The 25,552-nt window shown below is 28.7% G+C and overlaps 4 protein-coding genes across 4 annotated transcripts; all 4 read right to left on the bottom strand.

Moving 5' to 3' along the window:
• Positions 1-317: 317 nt before the first annotated feature.
• On the bottom strand, positions 318-1,100 carry LOC123214894 (kirola-like). The gene is made up of 2 exons (XM_044634909.1): positions 844-1,100; positions 318-762 (listed from the first exon to the last, which is right to left on the bottom strand). Exons 1-2 carry the CDS (start codon positions 1,031-1,033, stop codon positions 476-478), a joined length of 477 nt encoding a protein of 158 aa, XP_044490844.1. The 5' UTR covers positions 1,034-1,100; the 3' UTR covers positions 318-475.
• A 4,797-nt stretch (positions 1,101-5,897) lies between these two features.
• LOC123213649 (kirola-like) lies at positions 5,898-6,493 on the bottom strand. Its single transcript, XM_044633122.1, has 3 exons — positions 6,437-6,493; positions 6,308-6,350; positions 5,898-6,169 (listed from the first exon to the last, which is right to left on the bottom strand). The coding sequence occupies exons 1-3, from the start codon at positions 6,491-6,493 to the stop codon at positions 5,898-5,900; spliced, it is 372 nt and encodes a 123-aa protein (XP_044489057.1).
• Positions 6,494-9,240: 2,747 nt separating this feature from the next.
• Positions 9,241-10,884, bottom strand: LOC123212814 (MLP-like protein 43). The gene is made up of 2 exons (XM_044632014.1): positions 10,593-10,884; positions 9,241-9,557 (listed from the first exon to the last, which is right to left on the bottom strand). The coding sequence occupies exons 1-2, from the start codon at positions 10,777-10,779 to the stop codon at positions 9,253-9,255; spliced, it is 492 nt and encodes a 163-aa protein (XP_044487949.1). The 5' UTR covers positions 10,780-10,884; the 3' UTR covers positions 9,241-9,252.
• Positions 10,885-14,547: 3,663 nt separating this feature from the next.
• Positions 14,548-15,970, bottom strand: LOC123213519 (MLP-like protein 31). The gene is made up of 2 exons (XM_044632974.1): positions 15,664-15,970; positions 14,548-14,977 (listed from the first exon to the last, which is right to left on the bottom strand). The coding sequence occupies exons 1-2, from the start codon at positions 15,875-15,877 to the stop codon at positions 14,703-14,705; spliced, it is 489 nt and encodes a 162-aa protein (XP_044488909.1). The 5' UTR covers positions 15,878-15,970; the 3' UTR covers positions 14,548-14,702.
• Positions 15,971-25,552: the final 9,582 nt, after the last annotated feature.

Genomic DNA, 25,552 nt, shown 5'->3' with positions numbered 1-25,552 from the left:
TTTAATATTAAAAAATTGTAAGGGTAATTCAATATGTAAGGGTTTATAGAATATATAAGGAATAAGAAGAGTTGGGGAGGAGACAAGTTAGGGGTTATTTGTCCCCGTTCCTATCCCTCCCCTTACAATAAGAATTTTAACCATTCTCGTTCCCTTCCTTGTTTGGGGAGAGGCGAGCCAAATTGCCATCTCTAGTGGCCAACTTGTATTTGTAGCTTATTTCTTCAATTATAATCTTAATATATGAAACTAATTTTCTGTTTATAACCACAAAGTCACTTAAAAGCAAATACTAAGGCTCTATTTGCTACATACAATTTATTTGAATAAAGTTTATTGAAGTAGAGCTCATAATATGCATATCACTTGTTTAAAATATAAGAGTCTCCAAACATACTAATATTGCATCTTATTTAATAGCATGCATCTATCCATACATGGACGATGCATTTGTGTTATAGTGGCTCGATTCTTATCAGGTAGTTTGCCGTTGAGGAGGCTTCTGGCTGAGGTAAACACCCACATCTTTGCAGCAATCGACAACGATCTGAAGCATTAATTTAGGCTCCTCAACACTCGCATTCAGCTTCTCATATTCTAGAGTCCACAGCACAGAGCTACCCTTTTCCAGAGGAATAACTTGAATACTGATAATGAAGCTCTTGAAGGAGTTCATGAGAGATCCTTCCACCGTTTTGTATGAAGCCGACTTGTTTTTGTCATCCATTCGCACTTCAACCTTATTACACATAGTTGTTCTGTCTGTAAGTTTGTATTAATAAGTTAGTAAGAAATATTTGTAACTGTAAGCATATGTTGTAAATAATGATGATTAAAACTTACCAAGGAGAAAGTTCCAGCAGTAAACAGAACCATCTTTCCCCCACTGACCTTCGATTAAATCAACACTCTGAATTTTTCCAGGGCTTGATTGGCTCATTTCGTAGGGTTTGCGGGTGTACAACTCATACACTTTGTCAGCAGGAGGCTCAATCACAACAGCAGGAGGCTTCAGCTGTCCAGAGAGAGCCATTTTTGTGCACGAGATGAAATTGATGATGTTGGTGAACCCACTACGGCCCTCAGGCTATATAGAAAGAAGTTTGAGTTGGTTAGTATTTTCCAGTTCAAGGAGGACCACCAAGACTAAAAAGATAAATTATCAAGAAGGAAAAATAAAATTCTAGTTAGTCAAATTACTTATGGAAGGAATTATTACAAATACTGTATTAAATAAGTTAAAAATTTGATCATGATATTTTACTAGTAAGTGTTAAACCTATGATCTTACACTTGGGATTTACCTTTTTTACTAAAATTATCCCTTGGAGGTATGTATAGAGTCAATTAAGTAATCAAATGGTGACATTAAATTGATAGAAAGATCATTAAATGACCCACAACAACCATTTAAATTTTTTTAAAACTTTTTTGATATATAGGAGAACCATATTCTCAAACCACTAGCTGAAATGGATCCTTCAATATAGTTAGCAAGGATGACAACCATGGAGTAATGTCAATAAGAAATAATGACCTTGCCATATAATATTATTCATTTTTTTTCTTCAATTTAAATCTCAACATTATATATGCCTCAAATTTTTTTTATGAAAATTCAATGAATAAACCGGAAATATTATAATTTGTAAGTTTATATTAAGATGGTAAATTTTAACATACAAGGAAATATAAGTAAATTTTGCATAGCATTTTTTTTTATACAATTTTGCATAGCATTAATTTACAAAGATTTCTTTTTTCAAGATCAGTTATATTTTTTGGATGGAAAATATTTTTTGTTCCTCGTGATAATATTTGCTTTTCATTTATTATAGAAAAAATATTAAGGTAAATCTACTGAAGATGAGCATATTTACTTTTTAAAGTAATGGGACTACGGGAATATTGGTAAAGCAATTGAATCTATGGACGACAATAATTACATTCCACATCATTCAAATTCTTTTCTTAAAATGACAATTATTTTGATTCATTAATTATTGTCTACTAAGTTCTTATTATTTTGGTTTAGACCAAGTTGTCAAATGAGAGAATATTTTATCTTGTTTCCTTAAAATTTCATGTAAGTAGTGGTGTCTTTTTTTGGAGAGGGTATGTTATGTTGAGTCTATAAATTCAAAACATTTGATGTATTTTTGTCATATTTCAATAAGATTTTTAGCTTGTTATCCACATATAAGTTGTCTTCATAAATTGATTCTTATTCTTTTTTTGTTTTATGGTATCATAGTCTTGCTAATTTTTTTTCACTGTTTTCGTCTATCAAATTTGTCACTTTGGAGAAGATAGAAAATTCATAGGAGGAATTATTGTACTATAATATGAAGTTAATTAATCGAGGAAATAGTTCTAATTCGAGTTATGATGTATGTTGTATGGAAGTTAATCACTGAAGGAAATAGTTTTAATAAGAGTTATTATACTCTAATATGAAATTAATCTTCAAGGTCAAGACCTGTGGGAGTTAATTGTAGGGGCTGATACAAAGATTCCAATTGACACTATTGACAATGTAAGTTGAACCACAAAGGAAGTTGAAGATCAAATGTGAAAGGTTTTGTTTGCTCTAAGAATATCAATTAGTAAGGACTTCATTGATCATGTTTGTGTTGTTAGTTCACCAAAGGAAGTCTAGGAAACTCTTGTGAGAGTATTTTCTAAAGACACAACAAGGCTACAGTTCTAGGAAAATGAATTGGCAATGACGACAGAAGGAGATATGTTAATATCAGAATATTTTTTACAGGTTAAAAACATTTTTGCTGAAATTTAAGAGTTACATGTGGATGAGAAGATTAGTTAAGTTCATTTACAATAATTTCTCATTCGAGGTTTGAAGAGGGAGTACATGTCATTTGTGAAATCTATTTAAAGATGGGCAAACCAAACCTTAGGTGAAAAATTAGAGAGTTTACTTTTGTAATACCTACAAGTAAGCTTATAGGCATTTTAATCTTTTTCTTTATATTTATATTATTTGAGATTGAGTTTGTGTGACTTGAATTGTGTTTAAGTCAAGTTTTGCTAGGAGGGTCGTGCACCACAGGGGTTATGTCTGTTCATACCTTGTGAGGGTAGAAAGGTCATTCTATATTGTGTGTGTGAAAATGATTTAGAGGAACACAAACCTGTGCATGCAGAGTACATGCCTATGTGTAGTCATTGAATTTAAAAATTGAATAACGATTAGTTTTGTGGTGATTTCGAAAACTGTTATTAGTGGATAACAATAGGGACACCCTTGTGTGAGAGGCACATGGTAGTGCGTCATATTTGTTTGGTAAAATAAAAGAGGCGCAAAGCCAAATGCATTCTATTTGTTCATAATATTTCAGCAGCCAAACAACAGAAAGAGAGGGAGATTAGAGAACCACCAGAGAATAGCAGGAAGAGAATTGGATCACCAGATTTCATTGCCACGTGAAGATTTCCTTGATCGCCGGAAGACAAGTATGGTGTTTCCTTTGTCTAATCAGTTTTGGATACGGATGAGCTCATAGTTTGTATTCGTGAGTCTGTGATTTCTGGATATTGCATCATGCTTGGAATGATCACATGGGTGTTTATGTGTTTAAATAATGCCAAAACAGTAAGTGATTTTATGGATATGATGCTTATGCTAAGATTATAGAATTTCGATGACAATAATCATGATCTGAGAACTTCAGCATGTACTTGTGTTTTTGGTCAAAGAAAAGAGGTTTAGGATACTTAGAGACATGTTTTGAATGTTTGTGGTTTATTGGATTGCCGAATTTTGGCTGAAAAATGTAGGAACCAGTTGGGTGCGATTTCTACGTAAGCAGAGATACAGGCTTGTGTATCTCCTTTGCCCTACAACCATTGAGAACATGCCACTTCGAAAGCTGAAAGGTCTTCACCTAAAGCTAAGAGTTATTCTGAAAGAGAAATATACAACTAAAAACTGGTTATAAAATTGGCAAGGAGGTCCATCACGACTATAAAGATAAATTATCAAGGAAAAATAAGATTCTAGCAATAATGGAAGGAATCATGAATTGACGATTATTTGTAGAAAAATATTAACGTCAATCTATTGAATCTGAGCATATTTGCTTTTTAAAGTAATGGTACTAATGGAATATTGATAAAGCAATTGAATGTATGGACGAGAATAATTTCATGGCACATCATTCAAATTCTTTTTCCTAAAATGACAGTAATTTCTGCAACTCGTGCTGTCATTGTTTACTGTTTGCCTACTAAATTCTTATTATTTTGGGTTAGATTAAGTTGTCAAATAAGAGAGTATTTTATTTTGTTCTAGTAAGATTTCATGTAAGCAACCTGCCCAAAAAAAAGTTCATGTAAAAAGTGGGTCTCTTTTTTAGGAGAGAGTATGTTATGTTGAATCTATTTATTCAAACCATTTGATGTGTCTTTGTCATGTTTCAACAAGATTTTTAACTTATTCTCTAAATATCGTCTTTATAAATTAATTCTTACTCTCAGAGCCCGTTAATTTTTTCATTGTTTTTGTCTAGCAAATTTGTCACTACAAGATAGAAAATTGAAAGCAGGAATTCTTGTACTCCAATATGAAGTTAATCAATGAAGGAAACAGTTCTAATACGAGTTATGATGTATGGAGTCTTATCTTCAAGGTCAAGACCTGTGGGAATTAGGTGTTTGGGCTAATGCACGGATGCTCAACCGCAACAGAAGTTGAAAATCAAATATGGAAAGGTTTTGTTTGCTTTGAGAACATCAATTAGTAAGGAGTTCATTGATCATGTTTGTGATGTCAGTGCACCAAAGGAAGTCTGGAAAACTCTTGAGAGACTATTTTCTAAGAAGAACACAACAAGGTTATAGTTTTTAGAAAATGAATTGACAATGACAACGCAAGGAGATATGTTAATTTCAAAATATTTTCTGAGTTACAAACGCTTATGCTGAAATTTAAGAGTTGGATGCAGATAAGAAATCAGTGAAGTTCCTTTATGACGATTTCTCATTCATGGTTTGAAGGAGTACAAGCCATTTGTGAACTCTATTTAAAGATGGGCAAACCAATCATCAGATGAAGAATTAGAGAGTTGGCTTTGGCTAAGCAAATGACCAAAAATTTTAATTCTAAATGTGATGTGTTCTCTTCCCAAGAGTAATGTCTAATGAAAATTCAAAAGAAAGCACAAATGAAAATAAGGCTAATAGGAGAAGACCGTAAGGTAACAAATCATTGAAAATGTACTATTGAAGTGATATCTTGTAAAGAAAAATCGTCAGTGTTAAGCTTGCCAAAGCAAATATGAAGATGATCAACTTGAGAGGGAGCAATGGTTTACTACTGAAGACGTTAGGAGTTAGCTTGAGTGGTGAAGCAAAACGTCTCCCTTGTTAGAAAATTGGATAACTAAATTATACAATGATAATTTATAAATAAATTTAAGTGATCAATAAAGATAAATTTAATACACTTAAAAGTTATTATCATAGTATACTACATTAGTATAAGCCTAAAGATTTATAAGACTTTTGATGGATACAACAATTTACTATATAGTAGATAAGAGTCTTCTCTATTATGTAGAACAATTTTACCCATTGAAGGCTAGTTTTAGGGAAGAAAGACATAATACTTTAATACAGGTAATTTTGGAAACTCTGTAGATTCAAATTGTATGACATTTTAGATATTCTTATAATTATAAAGTTTTTGATTTATTATTTTATAATTTATGATTAAATACAGGGAGATTAGGACTAAATGTTTTTATTTAGTTCATTTATATCAAATCTTACACATCCACCTGTAAATAGAATACATCTTCTTTAATAGCATGCATGTATCCAAGCATAGACGATGCATTTATGTTATAGCAGATCGATTCTTATTAGTTAGTTTGCTGTTAAGGAGGCTTCTGGTTGAGGTAAACACCCACATCTTTGCAGCAATCAACAACGATCTGGAGCAGTGAATTAGGCTTCTCAACATTTTCATTCAGCTTCTCATAGTCAAAAGTCCACAGCACAGAGCTGCCCTTCTCCCTTGGAGTAACTTGAAAACTGATAATGAAGCTCTTGAAGGAGTTCATGAAAGATCCTTCCATCGTTTTGTAAGAAGCAGACTTGTTTCTGTTATCCATTCCCATTTTCACCTTATTATATGCAGTTTTTCCATCTGTAGGTTGATCATATTAATGAGAAAATGAACAAACTCATGATCCATACATCACCAACTCGAACGCTTCCGCATTAGTTCTTATGAATATGTCAGTAAAAAATGTTTTAAACGCAAATAATGCTGATTAAAACATACCAAGGAGATAGTTCCAGCAGTAAACAGAGCCATCTTTCCCCCACTGACCTTCAACCAAATCAACACTTGAAATTTTTCAGGGCTTCATTTGTTCATTTCGTAGGGTTTGCGGGTGTACAACTCATAAACTTTCTCAGCAGGAGCCTCAATTACAACATCAGCCTTCAGCTGTCCAGAGAGAGCCATGATAATTTTCCTTCTTTATTCACAGGAGAAGCAATTAATTGTAGATTGCAATCAAACCCGTATGGCCTCCTTATATAGAAAAAATTGTGACACTTTCAATACCATTAAAATATTAATTGATGCACTTATTCTTAAATGCACTTGATAACGTAACATAACATGATCCTCGCAGAAATCTACTAAAAAAATTGATCTTTTTACTTTTGACTATCTAATAAAGATTCTAGCACTACCACCAACCATAATTGCATAACTTTTTTGATTCTATAATAATTCAAAATTTATTTCATTATCATTATATTTGTATTAGAACAGAAGATCCATTCGTTTGTGTAATAATTCTTAAAATATTTTTTTCCCTTTGTGAGGGATTGAGAATTTGAACAAGAATATTTTTTCGCTGTAGTTCAGTAATTTGCAGCCAATTAGATCAACTTATAGTGAAACAGAAGTGAAACACTGTAGCTCACTTTAGTTTAGTTCCTACTTCAGCAGCTCACTTCAGCTTAATAAACACACTTTTCAAAATAATACAATGACAATCTAATGAATTAATTGCCCTGAAATATTATTATAAATTATTAATGATATCATAATTAAGTTGTATGTCTAAAATAGGATGGAAAATTTTAACAGAGTAGGAATCATCTATGTTAATTAACATTTGCATATGTTAGATGTCTAGAACGCGCTTCGGCAAGTAGGTTGAATCAAGTGTTATAGGCTGGAGCCCAGTTTGATTTGTTATTACAAGGGCTTGAGCTCGAGATATAAACTAATAACTCGAACTTGACTAAGAAAAATTGTGGTTAAATTTGTAATTTATATATTTATTAATTATTTTTCATATTAAAAGTTTAAATGTGAAGTTTTGGGAGTGTGGAGTTCTTGATATCATTGGAGTAGGGTCATAAACCTGTAAGCACATCACTACAAAAAATATTAGCTTTAGCAAGAGAAATAATGACAAGGGGGTCATATCCCGTCTTTATAAGTACTTTTTTCATAATTGTAGCGATTAATTATTTATATTCTCATTAAAATTAAAGAAATTTATGACCTAAAAATGAAAAAATAGTCGTTAAAAGTTTATTTTCTGTCATTAAAAAGTTTTAATGAAAAAAAAATCCCACCGTCGACTGTTGTTATAATTTCTATCATTAAAAATATTAACGATGGGAATAAAAGAAATATCTTTCTTGTTAAAGCCCTTTTTTTTTTGTGTAGTGCACCAAGCCAAAAAATAGTGAATCAAACTTAATTAGTTCGGCAATAATCAAGTCAAACTCACATTGAACCAACGCTGCAGCTCACATTGGCTCCTTTGCGGTCTTTCTGTAAAGTTCACTTTCTTTCTTTTTTTGGAACATTTTAATTTGTAAGATAATATATTGCACTACATAGATACCACCTTCCTAATACTCTAGATGAATATGTTCGTTTTCCATTTACGAATACATTAATACGGATAAGATAAAAATTATTAATTTAGATGCAGATTAGCAAATATACTATTTAAAGATAAGTAATGGGAATATTAGATGATATTTAACTTAATGGTGTATGAATGAAATTCTTATTCCTATATATATTTAAAATTTAAAGCAAATGAGTAAAGTAATAAGATTTCAACCCATCATTCAGATCTTGCACATTAATACTTTTCTTTGACATTTTAGTCTTGGAAGCGTGTCTAATATGAATGTTTTCATTGGTGACCCTCCTCAGTTCTTGTTGAGATTTGGCCTATGAAAAATTTTGTTTCTATTTTCCATGTTCAAATTCTACGTCGTTGATGAGATTTTTTTATTATCAATGAGTATGTAAAATTTAAAATTTTACATAAGATAAAAGTAATAATAATGAAGATCAGTTAATAAATTTTATTATTCACCACAACAAAAGATATAATAAATGCCAAAAGAAAGTTGCCTTCAAGGTGGGTTTTTCACAAGATTCAATTTATTATTTAAGAGTTTATATTCATAATTATGATATTAACTTTTCAAAATGATCTAATAGATTATGAATAGAAGTTACTAAAAAGGTTTTGTGTGAAGGATTCGATTTTGGATGAGAGTATGAGAGATTATAGATTTCTATAAAAGTCTTTTTTTCTAAATTAGGATGATGTTTATTATTCCAAAGAATAAGATATCAAATTTCTATATTTTTTTGTTTTTTTAATCTTTTTTCCTCTCGAATAATCATTTATATTTATAGGATTTAAGAAATATATGTTACAATCTAATTGGTTACGTTTAAAAACTAGTCTTTGCTCATCTTGCTCTTGATTACTTGTATAAAATCACACTATTAAACTTAACGTACTTCTCCGCATTCAACAAGAACATTACACTTTAATCATAAGTACAAAATTCAGTTATCACAAGGAAAAGTTAAAATAAAATAAACCAAATAGAATAAATATATTCTAAATTAATCATTTATCTTTTTTAAAATTAGTGTCATCAGTAATAAGTAAAAAAAAGTTACATAGAATCCCAAATTGGCCTAAAATTGAAATAATAAAGTTACGTGAATATACTTTTTAATATATAATTAGATATATAAATTATGTATTATTATGCAATTAATTTCTTTAGATTTAGGATAAGATAACGTTCAACGTAGGCAATGGTGTACTTAGCATTGCTTAAACTGAAACAACACAGGCTTTTTATTCATCTCTTACGCAGATTACAGATAAAGACTACTGCAATGAGCAAACATGCATAAATATATTATGCAGATTTTCATTAGTAACACTGAAGTCGAGGAGACCTTTGAGCGTTGGGCTGCTGAGTAAGATGAACATCGATGTCTTTGCACGCATGGACGACGGCCGGCAAAGTAGATTCTGGGTTTGGAATATTGGCATTCATCTTCTCAAATTCAAAGCTCCAATGCACCAAGCTTCCCTCTTCCCTTGGAGTAACTTGCAGAATGAACTTGAAGGTCTTGTAGAATTTCAAGAGCTCTCCTTCGATTGTTTTGTAAGTAGCCGACTTGTTTCTGTCATCTATCTCCTCCGTCATCATCTTAATCTTTTCAACTTTTCCATCTGTAACCGCAAAATCAGTTGAAAGAGAAGATAAAATGAGGCTTTTTCGGTATGATTTTTTGAGGAGAGCTTCTTATAATAGAACGTACAAAATAGATCTTTAATGAAAAGTCTAAAACTATATGTATGTATTTTTTATACATAATTTGAATATATAGTTGATGTGTCATTATATAATTAAATGATTTTGAATTAAAGATAAAGTAACATTTAATCACATAATGATATATAATTTGTGTACTCAAATTATACATTAAAAGTATATACAAATGGTATTGTTTTAATGAAAACAATTATACTAATTGTTTGATTAAGAAAATATGAAAGAGGTTTTATGCATTAGTTTATCTGAAAAGATTTTAAAATGTAATAATAGATTAGGCAATTTATAAACAATAACATTTTATATACCTAGTTTTGAATAATACCTAGATAATGTGTTATCATCTGATTGATTGATTTTAAATTAAAGATAACACAACATTTAATCATATAATAACATATCATCTGAATATTTATTAGGTATTCTTTAAAACTAAGTACATATAACATTGCTCTTTCATAAAATAAAATACAGAAATATATTTTTTGAATTTCAACCATTTAAAAAGTTCAAAAGAAGTTGATGACTTTTCCCTTAAAAAACACTTTGTGAGATATAATAAATTTATATTGACTCAAAATCCTCAATTCTTATTTGATGTGAGATTTTTTATATTAATACAATCTCTCAATTGAGGAGTTTAGGGAAAACACTTAATATCATCTCTACAAATGGTGTAACTATTAATACTTTTCGATCTACACATAATAACCTATTTAAAATTATGAGATATTGTTTGTTTTGGTATTCATTGACATTATGGTTTTGTCCTAAAATGATGTCCCATGAGAAGATAATAAATTTATATTAAGAGGAGACCCTCACATTTTTTTTTTTTGGCTAATAAAATTGTCCAATGGAACAAACCCTAACTAGCAGCCAAGATTGTACAAGATAGATAAAAAGAAGACGTAGGTTGCGCACGATATTACCAATTAAATAGTTCCAGCAGAGAACCGACCCCTTTTGCCCCCACCGGCCTTCTTGCAAATCAACACTGTGAAGCATTTCAGGGCTCGATTTTGACATTTGGTAAGCTAAGCAGGTGTAGAATTCAAACACTTTCTCAGCAGGAGCCTTCATTTCAATATCAGCTTCCATCTTTCCGCAGAGAGACATTTTTATCAGAATTTCTTTTGCGTTGTTTCTACAGGAGAGACAAGTAATGCTTGAACTGTATGCCTATGGACTTCTGTTTATATAGAAACTTTAGCATTAATCAGAAGAGGCCACATCGATCACCAAATGGTCTTCAGTGCAAGTTCTAAAAAATGCATAAAGGAAACATCACTATATAAAGCTATATTAAAATACAAGCCTTCCCTTATCAAATTGCTATCTGCCTGGATTTAAAAATATTGTGTTAGGTATAAACCAGCTTGTAAAGAATATAACTGGATTTACTATGAACTATTCAAGCTTGAATTTGAGCTTTAGATCAAATGACTTGAGTTTGAGATAAGAATTAGATTTATTTTCATAAATGAATTGAGTTTAAAACTGATCCAAACATTCAAATTCGGGTTAACTTAGATTGAATCTAAATTTATGTTTCAAATTGAGTTTCGATCTCAATTTGATGAAGTAACTAAATTTTTTATATTCAAATTGAATTTTACTTAAACTCGGCTCAAATCTAATCTAACCTTAGTCAAGAAACTTAGAGTCTTTTGATAAGATTCTCAATTCGATCAATAAAAAAACGAATGTTGGCATTAAATTGAATAATCATCAACAATTACGCATAATTTTATCAACTTTTTTCTATTCTATATATATATTTTTTGGGAATATATATGATAACAATTCTCAAACCACTAGATAAAGATACTTCAAATTCTATATTGTGTGGTTCTTGTGAACCTCCAATTGCAACACAAATATCTGTAGAATAAGAAGATAAAAATGAAGCCTGGGTTTCCCCATAATGGTTTTTCTAAAATTTGTATAACTGTTATTTTCTTAATTATTTTCATCTTATCTATTAATTAATATTGTTCCTGCAAACAAATTTTTTTTTATCTGTCCTTGGTTAAAATTATGCATAAAATATTCTGATCGAAAATGCTTATTTGTCTAGTTACAACCTATTTTAAAAATTTTCAGTATGAAAAATATTTAACAATAAAACTATATGTATTAATAATAAGTATTAATTTATATATCAATGATAAAATGTCATTTTGTGATAATAATTTTAAATTAAAAATAAAAAAAATCTAACTACATGATGTTATGTTATCCTTAAAACACAAATTAATGCTTATTATCAATACAAATAGTTTTATTCATAATTTAAAGAAATAATTCTTTATTGGAATATACTTGCTAGATCAGTATTTTATTTTGGAATAAATAGATGCTGCATGCATTTCTCATACTTTGCCTAGACGTATATATTCCTTTTCAATAAGTGAGTCAATGCAGATTTATAAAAGGAAAAAAATCATAAATTTTTCACAGTATATGATTCGAATTCTTGTTCAAAAAATTTTAAAATATAATAAAGAAACTCAATGATAAGGAATGATTTATTAATTATTACTAAAGCATGCAATAATTGGTCTTAGGAGGATAATTTTAAGCATGCTCAAGTCAAAAGTGGATAATAAAGAATTGATATTTTTCTTAAGATATACTTAATTATGTCATGGACATGCATTAGACCAAGAAAATGTTCAATGGTATAACAACTCTCTTTTGCTTTTTGATTGATACATCCCCACACTCATTTACTAAAGTAGGGAATAATTCATCTCCAATATCTTCAATAATAAAATTTGTCTCAATGGAAATTGTACTTATGATATCTTTATAAATAAGAGCTCACAAGTTTGAGATTCTTAGGAGTTTTTCCCACATAATATATTTAATTTCCTCGGTATATGAAGCAATTTTTTTTTTACCATTAAAGAGTAGTTTAAGTAACAAAAAAATATATTCTATATATAAGAATAATATGAGTTCATATATTCTCTGGCAATATTTCAAAATTAAAACAATTAAATAAAATATTTCAAAATTAAACTTTTAACTTACTTCAACTTTTTTGAAAAGATCAAGAAAATTATCTTAATTTAATGAATTTTGTGTTTTATCATTCCCGTGAAAAACCAATCTCTGCATTAAAAGATAGCAAAGGCAATAACGAAAGCATTCAACTTACAATGATACTCAGCTTTTGATTTTTCTGATTGTTTAGAAAAAGAAACTTCAATATGTTGATTTTGGTTCATCAAATCTTGAAAAGCCAATCAACATTTCTGATGTCACTTTTATAGTCTCCAACATGATCTTATAACCTTCCTTTCTTCCTCTATGTGATAAAACCTTCAACTACAAAAGCATCTGCATCATAACCCATTTCACCACGCTCTGCTGTAAATTAAAAGATAACAATATAAACAATATGCAACATCTTTTGCTATATTATAATCCAAACAACTCTGATATTGATCAAGCCAATGTGTAATAAATCTAAGTTTTCGACCCCATCTTCCTTTGAGAAAGCTTATGTTGCCTGGTTTTACTTCACCCTTAAATAAGTAAGCACTATGAAATTGTTCCCTTATGTTAATTCGTAGTCCTAGATCAAAAGGAAGGTTTTCTATATCAATATCAACAATCACTTGCTTTGGTTACAGTTGAACTACGGTTTCATTGATTGATGATGATGACTCCACCATTGTTGATTTTTTTTTAATAAATAATATCGCTCCATAACCATATATATATATATATATTCAATAAATGTGATTACCAACAAACATAATATTTGAATTTTGAAAGAGTAATTTTCATTCCCACCCAAGGTTTGGCTTTTAAACACTTTTCTACCCTTAATTGGCATAAATAACATTTTTTCACTTAAAATCAAGTATAAATAACACTTTCTCACCTAACTCTATTAAGAAAACAACTATATTAAGAAGTGAAATTACTATTTTATCCCTACTATTTTATTTTTCAAAATTATCATATAGCTTTAAATTAATAAAAATAAAATATAACCTTTTAAAGAGTCAAATCATATAGAAAACTTTTATTTTTATTTCCTTTTAACTTTCACCATTTTTTCCTCTCTTCTTATAGATAAAGGTATCTTTATCGTAAAATCATGTATCAAGGGTAAATCAGAGAATTGCATTGTGGCTTGCAGCTTCTCTCCTCTTCAACTCATACAGTAACAATTTTGGTGTTTTGTCCCCGTTTGACAATCTCTCCCTCTTCTTTTAGTTTATCTTTTTTATTTCATGCCGGTTACCAATTCTTAAAGAATCTCTTATTTTTTTATTTATTTACTATGGTACAATAGTTGGTTGGCCGACCAACATTTTGGCTTTATTCTTTGTGATCTTTGTTTCTCTTTTATATATATATATATATATATATATATATATATATATATATATATGAATATAATTTTTTTAATAATTAAATTACAATTATACCTTCTTTTTAAATAAAAAAAAAGGGGCCAATGCCCCTTTGGCCCCATAATGGCTCCGTTTATGAATCCATATTCTTCCCAAGATTAACTATGTACAAGAAAGAAAGAAGTAAGAAATAAAAAAAACTGAGTGGTCGAAGTGAGAATACCCAAGCAAGAGAGCAAAGATTATAGGGTTGGTTACTAAATTCAAAATTTCACTTGTTTAAGTAGGTCAATTCAATATGATATCTCTTAAGTAATGATTTCTAGTTAACTTGGCAAAAAATAATGATTAGACCAAAGAACAATTCTGGTTTTTTTTACAAAAATGGTGAAATTTTGGATTAGCTGTATAAGCAAAATCAACAAAACGGATTAGTGTGCATATAGTAACTTCTTGTTCGGAAATTAGAAATTAAACCCAAACATACATCAATTTCAGCGACAGAAGAAAATAACACACATACAACATCATTTCATTCATATTAAACAAACAACCACTTATTGTACACACCAATTGCACAACTACTTCCCAAAGAAGCACTTATTGTAGCTGCCACAACTCTCAAGAAAACACAGTAATACATATGACATTTAGATTTAGCCAGGTCTATGCCTTCTGCCCGGTAAGATGGGCATCAATATCTTTGGTCATAGCCAGTGCTAACTCAACTATTCCTTGGGGCTCTGGAATCTTTTCTTGCAGCTTCTCGTAATGAAGAGTCCAGTGCACCAAGCTGCCCTGACCTTTTGGAGTGGCTTGAACCACAACAACGAAGTTCTTGTACTTCTCCAGTAGGTGCCCTTCAATCACTTTAAATGTGGTTGAGTTTTTCTCATTATCTATGGCTTCGATTATCTCCTTTGCAGTCTCAGGAACCCCATCTGTATTGGTTCATTATTTTGAAAACATGTATAAGTATAGTTTGTACATATATAGAAGTCATAAGCTCGCAATAATATGGATATGGGTTTGCATGTGGGCTTGAATGACTTGAGTTGTGGATTAAATTAATATTATTAACGAAATACTATACAATTTATAGTATTACAATTTGATCTGAAATGAAATTTTAATCTTATAAAATAAAAAAATAATATATAATAAATCAAAATTAGAATTAAATCAAATCAAAGTTTGAGGGGACAATTGTGAGAAAAAAATATTGTGATAACTGCAAGAAAAAATACAAAACCCTAAATCAGGATAAAAAACAAGTTAGTTTCAAAATTGAAAAATATAAGGCTAAGGGGAAGGATGCAATTTTTAAAACTGAAAAGTACAAAAAGATATTGATCACTCTGATATATGAAGAACTCTGAATTGAGTTGTGAATTGAATGAATATTATTGGAAAAATGTTTTATAGTGTTAAGAGGATATTAACTTCTCTTATACATAAAGAATTATAAATGGAGTTGTAAATTGAATAAATATTATTGACGAAATGTTATATAGTATTATAATATAGTTTGTAATGCAATCCTAATCCTATGATATAGGGAAAAAAAAAATACACAACAAATCAAAATCAGTTGAAATCAAATTGAAGAATATATAACAGGGCTTACTATGGGTGTAGTTCCAGAAGATGACAGAGCCTGGCTTTCCCCATTCACCTTCATGAATTTCACAGCTCTGAATGTGAGCAGGGCTGACCTTGGAAATATGATGTGGCCTGCCGCTAATAACATCGTGAAACTCAGCAGCAGGAGCCTTGATCTCTACATCAACCTCCAACTTACCAACAAAAGACATTTTTGTTGCCTCACTTGATGATATCATGAACCAAATATTATTCAACAGATGATGTAGAAGAAGCTTGTGCTGAAGAATGCTGGTTTGTGGCCTTTATATAGAAGAGTATGTATGGCTCTACACTGCAAAGGAACACTACCCTAATAATATATATAAATCTAACACCCTTCAATTGAAATGTTGACTAGTAGATGATTTGAGGAATTATGATAAGACATATAATAAATGGATTAATACAACTATGAGCACCTAGTTTTGAGTACTTATTTGATACTCAAATGACGTATCATCATGTAATTAAGTGATTTTGAATTAAAAGATAAAATAATATTTAATCACATAATAACACATCATTTGGGTATTTAGGTACTTAAAACTTTTTAACTTTGATAGATTACCAAAATTTAATATAGTTTCTATACTTTTATACATAAACCCTAGTAACAAGGTACCCATTTGCGGAGGGTGATCACCAAATTGGTAAACTCTAAAGCTTATAGTTCAGATTTTCCACTTCAATGAGAACATATTAAAAGGTGTTTACATGTGTACTCAAGTTCAAATGTTCAGTTCCTGAAAGACACTTATAATATAACATTGATCTAATATATATTAAGTCATCTATTAACTTATATTTTTAAAGGAAGATAATTTTACATTCAAATTATGGTAGTCAAATAGGGTATTATATTGTATATCAAAACTTTAATTTTTGTATGATATATCAAGTATCATATTATATTATATGATGCATTTTTTAAAAATAAAATAAAAGAAATATAATTGACACATTATCATTTTATAAAATATCATAACACTTTTAAAATTTTAAGATTTCTCATTTACACCTATATTATATCATTATTTTCTTTAACAAGTGTATCAATTTATATCGGTAATATGTATTATATTATAAGATATATATCTTATCGAAAAATATATCTATTATATTATATTAATTTAATATATCTTATTAAACATATTATTTTTTCTTTGTATCATATCATATCATAAAATATATATTATGTATTATAAAATAGTTATAAAATAGTGATAACTATTATTCAAATCCTCCGTTACAAACTGGTTGATATATGTTGACTTGTTAGTGCAATGGGAAAAAAAACAAGTTCGGTGCTCCTGTTATTTTTATTAATTCCTTTAAACACATGATGCATGTGCTATTAGAATTATTGGAGCCTTACGTGGATGAATGATTTGACCGGATTTTTTGTTTTTTGTTTTTTGTTTTTTAATGTATGAGAAACTATGAAGGTCAAGTTATTGGGTGAAATAATAATTTTTTTAATTATTCAGAACATTTTTTATTTGTATTTCATTACTATTTATAGGCTTTTGTTTTCTTGTTTTTCCAAAAACAAATTGATAATAAGAATTTGAGAATATTTAAAAATGGTATAAGTGTTTTAAAATGTGTTTTGTGGCCTTGAAAACGCTAAAAAACTAATTCTCACCCAAAGTATATTGAAATTCTAAACTCTCATTTTTTAATTTTTAAAAATCCAAATGTTCATTCATAACCAAATTTTTGTTAAAAATTTTAGTTAGAATTAGAGATAAAACTGTTATTTACTAAAAAGAATTAAAGTTTCATCACATTTTTATCTCTCATATTTAAACACTTACATTTCTTCCTAACCCAAAGTTTGAAAAGTGACAAAAACCCCCTAGGTTGTTCTGCTTCCTCTTACGTCAATTTCTCCTTCTCTAGTCATTAGTCGTCCTCCCTCCCCCTTAACTCTCCCTTCGGTCTCTCTCCCTTGCCTCTTCGACTGTCTTTGGTCAAAGACGAAGATGCATCGCCTTTATCCCTCAAACGAAGACAATGAGTCTTCGTCTTTGTCTCTCAATCGAAGACGATTAGAGAGACAAGGGAGAGAGATCAGAGGGAGATAAGGGGGGAGAAAGGATAGTCGAAAGCTGGAGAATGAGAAATCAGCACCCGAGGAAGAAGAATAAACCCTAGAGGGGTTTTTGTCACTTTTCAAACTTTAGGTTGAAGGAAATTTAAGTTTTTAAATATGGGGAAGAAAATATGATAAAACTTTAATTTTTTAAATAAATAACGGCTTTACCTCTAACTCTAACTGAAATTTTTAGCAAAAATTTGATTATAAGTAGGTGTTTGAGTTTTTGAAAATTAGAGGGTAGAAATTTGGGATTTCACTGTACCTTAAGTGAAAATAAGTCTTTTGGCCCCTTGAAAAAGTTATGACATGTGTATTTAATTTTAATTATTTAATTAAATATTTAGATAATATATTATTATATAATTAGACAATATTTTATACTTAATTTAAAATTATTTAAGCATATAATAATATAATATCTTAATGTTTAATTAAATATATATAGTTTTGTTGGTCTTGGGAATATTTGAAAATTTGAAAAGAATGCTACAAATATTCATGAAAATTTCAAATCGATTGACCTGACAAATTAAGGAAAAATCTAAATGTATATTTGTTGGTAATTAATCTATCATTAATTGTTGATAACCATGGCATTAGCCTGTCAACCTTATTACTAATCCTGACTGATTAACCATGTGAGAAGATTATGAAATTTTATTTCATTCCAAAATCAATAACGATGTTGATGGAAATGACATTTAATGTAATTAACCAACTTTCTACTTCTGATTAGGTTGGCTCAAATATGGGTCACGAGATCAATAATTCACTATGAATTCAATTCGAGAATGTTAAATTAAAACTTAAATTTGACTTAAAAATAATTTAACTCTATATTCAATTCAAATCAATTTAAGCTCATATGTTCAGATTGACTCGAGCTCATTTCATTTAATTTGAACTCAAATTCGAGTTCAAATAATTTTGATCGAATCCAATTTTATTTTTCAATTTGAGATCGATGAGTTGAAAGTTAAATTTGATTTGAAAATAATTTAACTCTATATTGAATTCAAATTAGCTCAAATTTAAATGTTCAAATTGACTCAGTCTCATTTTGTTCAATTTGAACTCAAATTCAAGTTTGAATAGTTTAGATCGAATCCAATTATATTTTTCAATTTGAGATTGATAAGTCAACACTTAAATTTAATTTGAAAATAATTTAATTTTACATTTGATTCAAATAAGCTTGAACATAAATATTCAGATTGACTCGAACTTAATTCATTCAATTTGAACTCAAATTCAAGTTTGAATAGTTCGGATCAAATCCAACCATTTTTTTCAATTCGAAATCAATAAATTAAAACTTAAATTTGACTTAGAAAATAATTTAACTTTATATTTGATTCAAATCAATCCAAACTTAAATGTTCAAATTGACTTAAACTCATTTTGTTCAATCTGAACTCAAATTTAAGTTTAAATAGTTTTGATCAAATCCAATTCTATTTTTCAATTTGAGATCGATGAGTTAAAACTTAAATTTGGTTTGAAAATAATTTAACTCTATGTTTGATTCAAATAAGCTTGAACTTAAATATTTAGATTAACTCAAATTTAGTTCGTTCAATTGAATCATAAATTCAAGTTTGAATACTTTTGATTGAATTCAATCCTGTGCTTCTCATTATTATCTTGACAAGAAAATTAGGCACCAGGGCGTCAGCTTTTGAGAGAAAATGAATACTAATGAAAATTTAGCAATCGGATTTTGTAAAAATATTCGAGGAACAAAGGTCTGGGAATCTACCAATAGTAATAGATAATAATAAACTATTGGCTTATAAAATGCCAAATTCAGTGATAAAATAATCATATTTAATTATTTATTAGGTAGCCTTGTTTTTTCTTATCTTATTTTCCAAAAGCTGCCCAATGATGTAGATATCAGGTGCAGGTACAATTATTTATTAATATTTGTCACATATTAGAGAAAATAATTGATTCAAACAGTTTAATTTATGTCATTGTTATTATTGTTTTCAAAATGAGTTTTTTTAACTTGAAAACACCATAAAATTTAAAAATTCATTAGGTACACTTCAAGAAATAGTAGTGTTATATATATAAATAATATATCTAATTTTATACATAAATAATAAGATATAATCATATGATTTGGTAAATTTGAATTAAAGATATAATAATATTCAATTATATAGTGATAAATTATTATTTATATATAAGTTTGTACATATAATTTTATTATTTATTAGTGTTCATGAACTCATAAACTCATAAACTTATGTACATGATGTCTTATTTTTTTGATTTTTTTTCTCGGCTTTTATGAATATAAGATTGAGGTTCTAACAAGAAAAAAAATGTACAAAGATGATTTTTTTTTTTTTTTTACGCAAAACCTTATTTGGTGGAGTCCAACCATCCCTTTAGGACATAATTCAAACATCAAACAGGTAAATCCAAAAATTAGCAAAGCAACTAGGGATGCCAATTCGGTGATTTAAATCGGGTTCTTGGCTTGTGCCTTTAGTTTCAAGAAGGGGATTTTTCAATAGAAACAAAGAGAAAACAGAGATAGATATATCCTTGGTCTCGTCTCCTTCCTGATTCGTTCTCTTTCTTATATATTAATTCATGACCTTTACATATTATATTACTTTTTTAAATTTTAAATTATTATAAATATGTTTCAACATTTAATAAATATCTTATTATTTTTATGTAGAGTTGGGGAGGCAAAAGAGAGAGAAATTTTCTATGCAGGGAAAAGGTGGAGATTTCCTATCATCTCCATTTAGAGGATAAGGTGAGAAAAGCTTTCTCATGTAAGAATGAAGATTAGGGTATTTTGCCCATCTCTCCCCCATGGTCATTCTTACTAGCAACGCATGGATAGGATCTCCCATTTTAATATGAGCATATCGGAAGTGATTAATTTTGTATATTTTTTAAATATTTTTTCAGTGAATAACTAATTAAATTTGTGAATTTAATATTAGATCAATGATACATATAGCCCTTTATACTTAAATGAGAATTCACATAATATATCATTTAGATACTCAAAACTGAATACACATAATTTAATTGTTGAGAATAATAGTAACTATGTTCTAACTTGAAATGAAGACATAAATCAAGGACGACCAAATTTTTTCCCAAATCAATATTATGATATTAATTATATTATCTGAGTCCCTTCAATCTCATTCTTCTAAATATTTTAATTTGGGATTCATGCATTTGAAGTTATTTCGAGATTACCCTTTTCTATTAATTCTGTAATGGAGCCATTCTCCTATATTCTTCCTTCAACACCCTATCACATTGTTAGAAGAGACAGTGGGATCATGTGGTAGAATTTTTTCAGCAGGCGTCTGTGTTTCTAAATCAATCTCAAGCTTTCCACTCCGGATGGGATTGGATTTTGAAAATGGAGCAATGATACGTATACATATTGTTAAGTACATAATTAGATATATAGATAATATGTTTTTATATGATTTAGTATTATTTTATTATTAATTTAAAATTATTTAATCATATAATGACATATTATTTATATATTTTATTATATACTCAAGAGTATGTCATAAATTTTATATCAATTTAAAGCTTTCCACTCTTAACCAACCTTCACGATAGACAATTTTAATATAAATGATTTTGAAACCAAACCAGACCAGATCGGCTGGTTCAACCAGTTGAACTAGAAATCGACTCCAAGTTCGATCCAGTTAATATAAAAAATCAGTTATTTATTTGACTCGATCAAACCCAGTCAAAATCAGGTTTGATCAGATTTGACCAAAATTTTGAATTTTTTTAAATTTTAATTATTTTAAAGTAATTTGATTATTTTTTATTAGATTGGATGAATTTTTAAAGGTTTATAAGGAAACATAAATTTGAAAATAAAATAAAAAAGAAGAAAAAAAGTATCTCATATCCATTGAAATGTCTTTTATAGACAATAATTTACAGAATTATTTTTTTATATCATGAGATTGAGACTTTTTTATTTTAATTGTTTAAGTGAAATTAAATAAATAATTGTTACTTCTTAAAAATGATATGTTTTAATCTCTATAAGTGTAGGTGTCTTGATTGATTTTATCTTTTACAAATTTTCAAGTGAAATCTATTCATTATAATTTGATAATAAGTTAAACTGATCGATTTTTCGATTTAACTAATTGAATAATAAATCAGTAAAATAATCGATTTGATCATTGGTCCAATTTTAAAAATATTGTTTAATATTCAGAAACATTATTTAAGTATAAAATAATATAGAACCACTGACATGACAAAATCTTAAATTGACTTTAGTGGTTAGGAATGTCGTAATGGCTTACTTAACATTAATTCTTATCAATTAAGATTATAAGATTTAAACACATGTTGTTTGATGAAGTGCTTACGACACAAATTTCTAGATAATCAATTATTGAGATTAAAGATTCTAAAACTATAATAATATTATACTAAAAACTAATACAAATTCACGTTTCATACCACTTTAGTTGTCTTGATGCTCATATGGGATGGCAATAGAAAATTTAAACTCGTATAAATCTTACATTAGAAATCTGTGTAGATTCATGTCTCATACCATTTCACGCAATCTCAATGCTTACAGAGGTTAGCATTGAAAAGCTTAAAGTCTAATCTTACTCCATAAGTCTATACATGATCCAAGTCTCACACTCCTCTCAACAACCATGACACCCATGCGAGTGGATTGTGCATTAACTTCATACTAGCTTCTTGAAATTTTGGCATATAAACCTTAGAAGGACAATAATCCAAAAATTAGTTATTAAAATTAGAGAGTTGAATGTTATATCAAACTAACATTCAAAACTAATACTTTCCAATACGATTCAAAGAACTTTCAAGAAGCAAATATTTAATTTCGAAATTGTCATGCCCACATGTTTTAGACAACAAAATTTGCCTCTATTGATATGCTGACCCACCCAAGGTGATTTGTGATATGTATGAATTCAGTGCTAACACTTTGTGATCTCACACCAAGGTATGTTGTTTTCCTAAGATTCCCTCTATTAACTTTGAAATTCTTATTTGTCCATCTATAGACGGTTAAAACTAACGGTTTTAAGGATAAAATCATTATTTTGTCTGTATTATAAAAAATAAACTTAAATTTGATTTAATTTTCCCCCTTAAACCCTAAAAATTAACTATTTCCCCTAACCCAAGTTTTAAAAAACAATATTAGCCCACAAGATATGTTTTCAGATACTGCTATATTTTCCCCCTTTGGATTAGAGTGAAATTATTAGTTTTTAGGGTTTAGAGAGGGTGGAAAAATGATATAACTAATGAATTCGATTAATTTTAACTGTCTATAGATAGATAAATGAGATTTTCAAAGTTAACGAAGGAAAACTTAGAAAATACGCATACTTTGGATGGGAAATAGTCCTTTGGCCTTATATAAAACTAACATTCAAAACTGATACTTTCCTATATACGATTCAAAGAACTTTCAAGAAGCAAATATTTAATTTCGAAGTTGTCATGCCCACATGTTTTAGACAACAAAATTTGCCTCCACTGATATGCTGACCCACTCAAGGTGATTTGTGATCTGTATGAATTCAGTGCTGACACTTTGTGATCTCACATCCACGCCACCATCTGACACAATTAATTTTGAAGGTGACTCAAGCCTGTCCAGTGTATTTAATCTTCTTTCAATTTAATTTTGTAAGAGATCATGTTTCCGCATTTAGGAGAGTGGTAGAGATAATGTTTGGATTTTGAAGGAAATATCAATTTAGCTGGGTGGCAGTTGTACCTACATTTTCAGAAGAAAATAAATTACATATTATTGCTAATTTTGGGTTTCATATTTCATAACATAAATGCAACATTACTTTTTTTTAGAGTGAATTAATTTTCCCACCCAATGTTTGGCCGTACCCTTAATTGACATAAATACCTAAAATTAAATTTTATTAATGAAACACCCATCTTAGAAAGTGAAAGTATCATTTTATCCTTACTGTTTTATTTTTTAAAATTATTATATAACTATAAATTAACAAAGATAAAAACATATTTTTTAAACATCCAAATTATATAAAAAATCTCTTACTTTCATTTTTTTTTCACCCCCTCATGTTCCTTTCTTCTTATAAATAGAGGTTTTTTAATCATATAATTTTTAAAAATATTAGAGGTTTTATTGAAAATTTAAAAAAGTTTAGGGATCTTCTGAAAATTTTTGAAATATCAAGCTACCCCCAATAATTTCAAAAATGATATTACACCTCTAAAGAATTGAATATAATATAACAAATTATGAATATAAATGTCATATTTTAACTATTAAAATTATATAACAACTTTAAAATATATTGGGGTTTGAAAATATTTTAAAAATTGATTTGTGAGTTTTAAATTTTTTTAAATGTTAAATTATCATATTTAAAACATGTAAGTATGATATAACGTTATTATTTTTTTATTCAAAATCAATAATCTCTATAGTGGCACATATAAGATCTTTTAAATATATATATATATATATATATATATATATATATATATATATATAATTTGTATAAACTGAAGTGATAGTTTGTGATTAGGTGATATAATTGTTTATTTGTTCTCTCATTTCAAAATCATCCAATCAGATGTCACTATATCAGGGTGTAAGAATAATTTTGTATAATTTGTATGAACATGTAATATTACTCTACTGTAAATACATGCAGTGAAAGTCCAGAGCTTGACGGAGCCATGGCTGTCCCAGTTTCCTTCATGTAACTCAACCGCATGAATAGTATCAGGTGACATGTTTGGGATTGTGTGCGCCTTGCTGCTAAATGTGTTGTAGAATTTGTCAGCTGGAGACTTGATCTCCACTTCAATTTCCATCTTACCAACCAGACCCATACTAAAATATTTGGAAAAAAAAATCTTCCCAAATTTAGATTTTGTGATTGAACTTGATTTCAATGAGGAAAAGACTTGATGAGTGTCAATATGTATAAGCTATGGAAGCCACTTTTATGTTAAACGGTCCAACCTACCAGTTTTGCATATATCTATAGAAATAAACGTTTAAACAGGCTTTCAAACTTAATTCTCACCTACCAAAATATGAATCATTAGAGTAGGAATATGGGATTTTCTCAGTGATTTAATCTTTTTGTTTTTTTTATTCAGAATCTTTGTCATGGTGGAAAACAACAGCTCCACGTATTGGATTTTAAATCGATCTACTCCGTAGGATCATCATATACACTAAATTATATGTAAAATACTGATTTAAAATTAAGGTTTATAAAAGTGTCTAGAAAAATTATATCCTTTGAATACATAAAGCACTTGATTTTCTTTTTGGATTGTTGAGACTTCTTCTTCTAAACACTCTTTAAATAACAATTGTTAATAGTTAAAATTGTTGTATTAGGGTTTTGGAAGAGTAACAACCTATATAGAAGATTATTGGACTCTTCCATAAGAAATCTAATTAGTTAAGAGTAGTGTTATGTGCACAATTTTATACATAAATAATGATATGTCATTATATGAATGGATATGATGATATATCGGTGTTTGTTTATAAAAATTATATACATAATTTTATTGATAAGTCCACCTAAGTCATAACTCCTAAACTGTAAAGTTATCCTTATTTATTATATCTAAACTTTTATTTAATTATTTAATTATTTAGTTTTATTGAATCAAATTATAATTAACGTTATTTTGTATCAGAAAATTTTCAAACGAAACGAAAAATGAAGAAACTACC

This window comes from Mangifera indica, chromosome 4 (assembly GCF_011075055.1).
Source record: "Mangifera indica cultivar Alphonso chromosome 4, CATAS_Mindica_2.1, whole genome shotgun sequence".
Lineage (NCBI taxonomy): Eukaryota > Viridiplantae > Streptophyta > Magnoliopsida > Sapindales > Anacardiaceae > Mangifera > Mangifera indica.
The sequence above is the reverse complement of the archived record's forward strand: the minus strand, read 5'-3'. Positions and strand labels throughout refer to the sequence as shown.

Bases quoted from the DNA above. Each gene is read 5' to 3' on its own strand.
- LOC123213519 (XM_044632974.1), bottom strand. From the start codon at position 15,877: ATGATATCATCAAGTGAGGCAACAAAAATGTCTTTTGTTGGTAAGTTG. The intron at 14,978-15,663 runs GTAAGCCCTGTT...GAACCAATACAG, and splicing joins CTTCTGGAACTACACCCATA to ATGGGGTTCCTGAGACTGCA.
- LOC123214894 (XM_044634909.1), bottom strand. From the start codon at position 1,033: ATGGCTCTCTCTGGACAGCTGAAGCCTCCTGCTGTTGTGATTGAGCCT. The intron at 763-843 runs GTAAGTTTTAAT...ACAAACTTACAG, and splicing joins CTGCTGGAACTTTCTCCTTG to ACAGAACAACTATGTGTAAT.
- LOC123212814 (XM_044632014.1), bottom strand. From the start codon at position 10,779: ATGTCTCTCTGCGGAAAGATGGAAGCTGATATTGAAATGAAGGCTCCT. The intron at 9,558-10,592 runs GTAATATCGTGC...TTGCGGTTACAG, and splicing joins CTGCTGGAACTATTTAATTG to ATGGAAAAGTTGAAAAGATT.
- LOC123213649 (XM_044633122.1), bottom strand. From the start codon at position 6,493: ATGGCTCTCTCTGGACAGCTGAAGGCTGATGTTGTAATTGAGGCTCCT. The intron at 6,351-6,436 runs GTTTATGAGTTG...GTTGAAGGTCAG, and splicing joins TTGAGGCTCCTGCTGAGAAA to TGGGGGAAAGATGGCTCTGT. The intron at 6,170-6,307 runs GTATGTTTTAAT...ATCAACCTACAG, and splicing joins CTGCTGGAACTATCTCCTTG to ATGGAAAAACTGCATATAAT.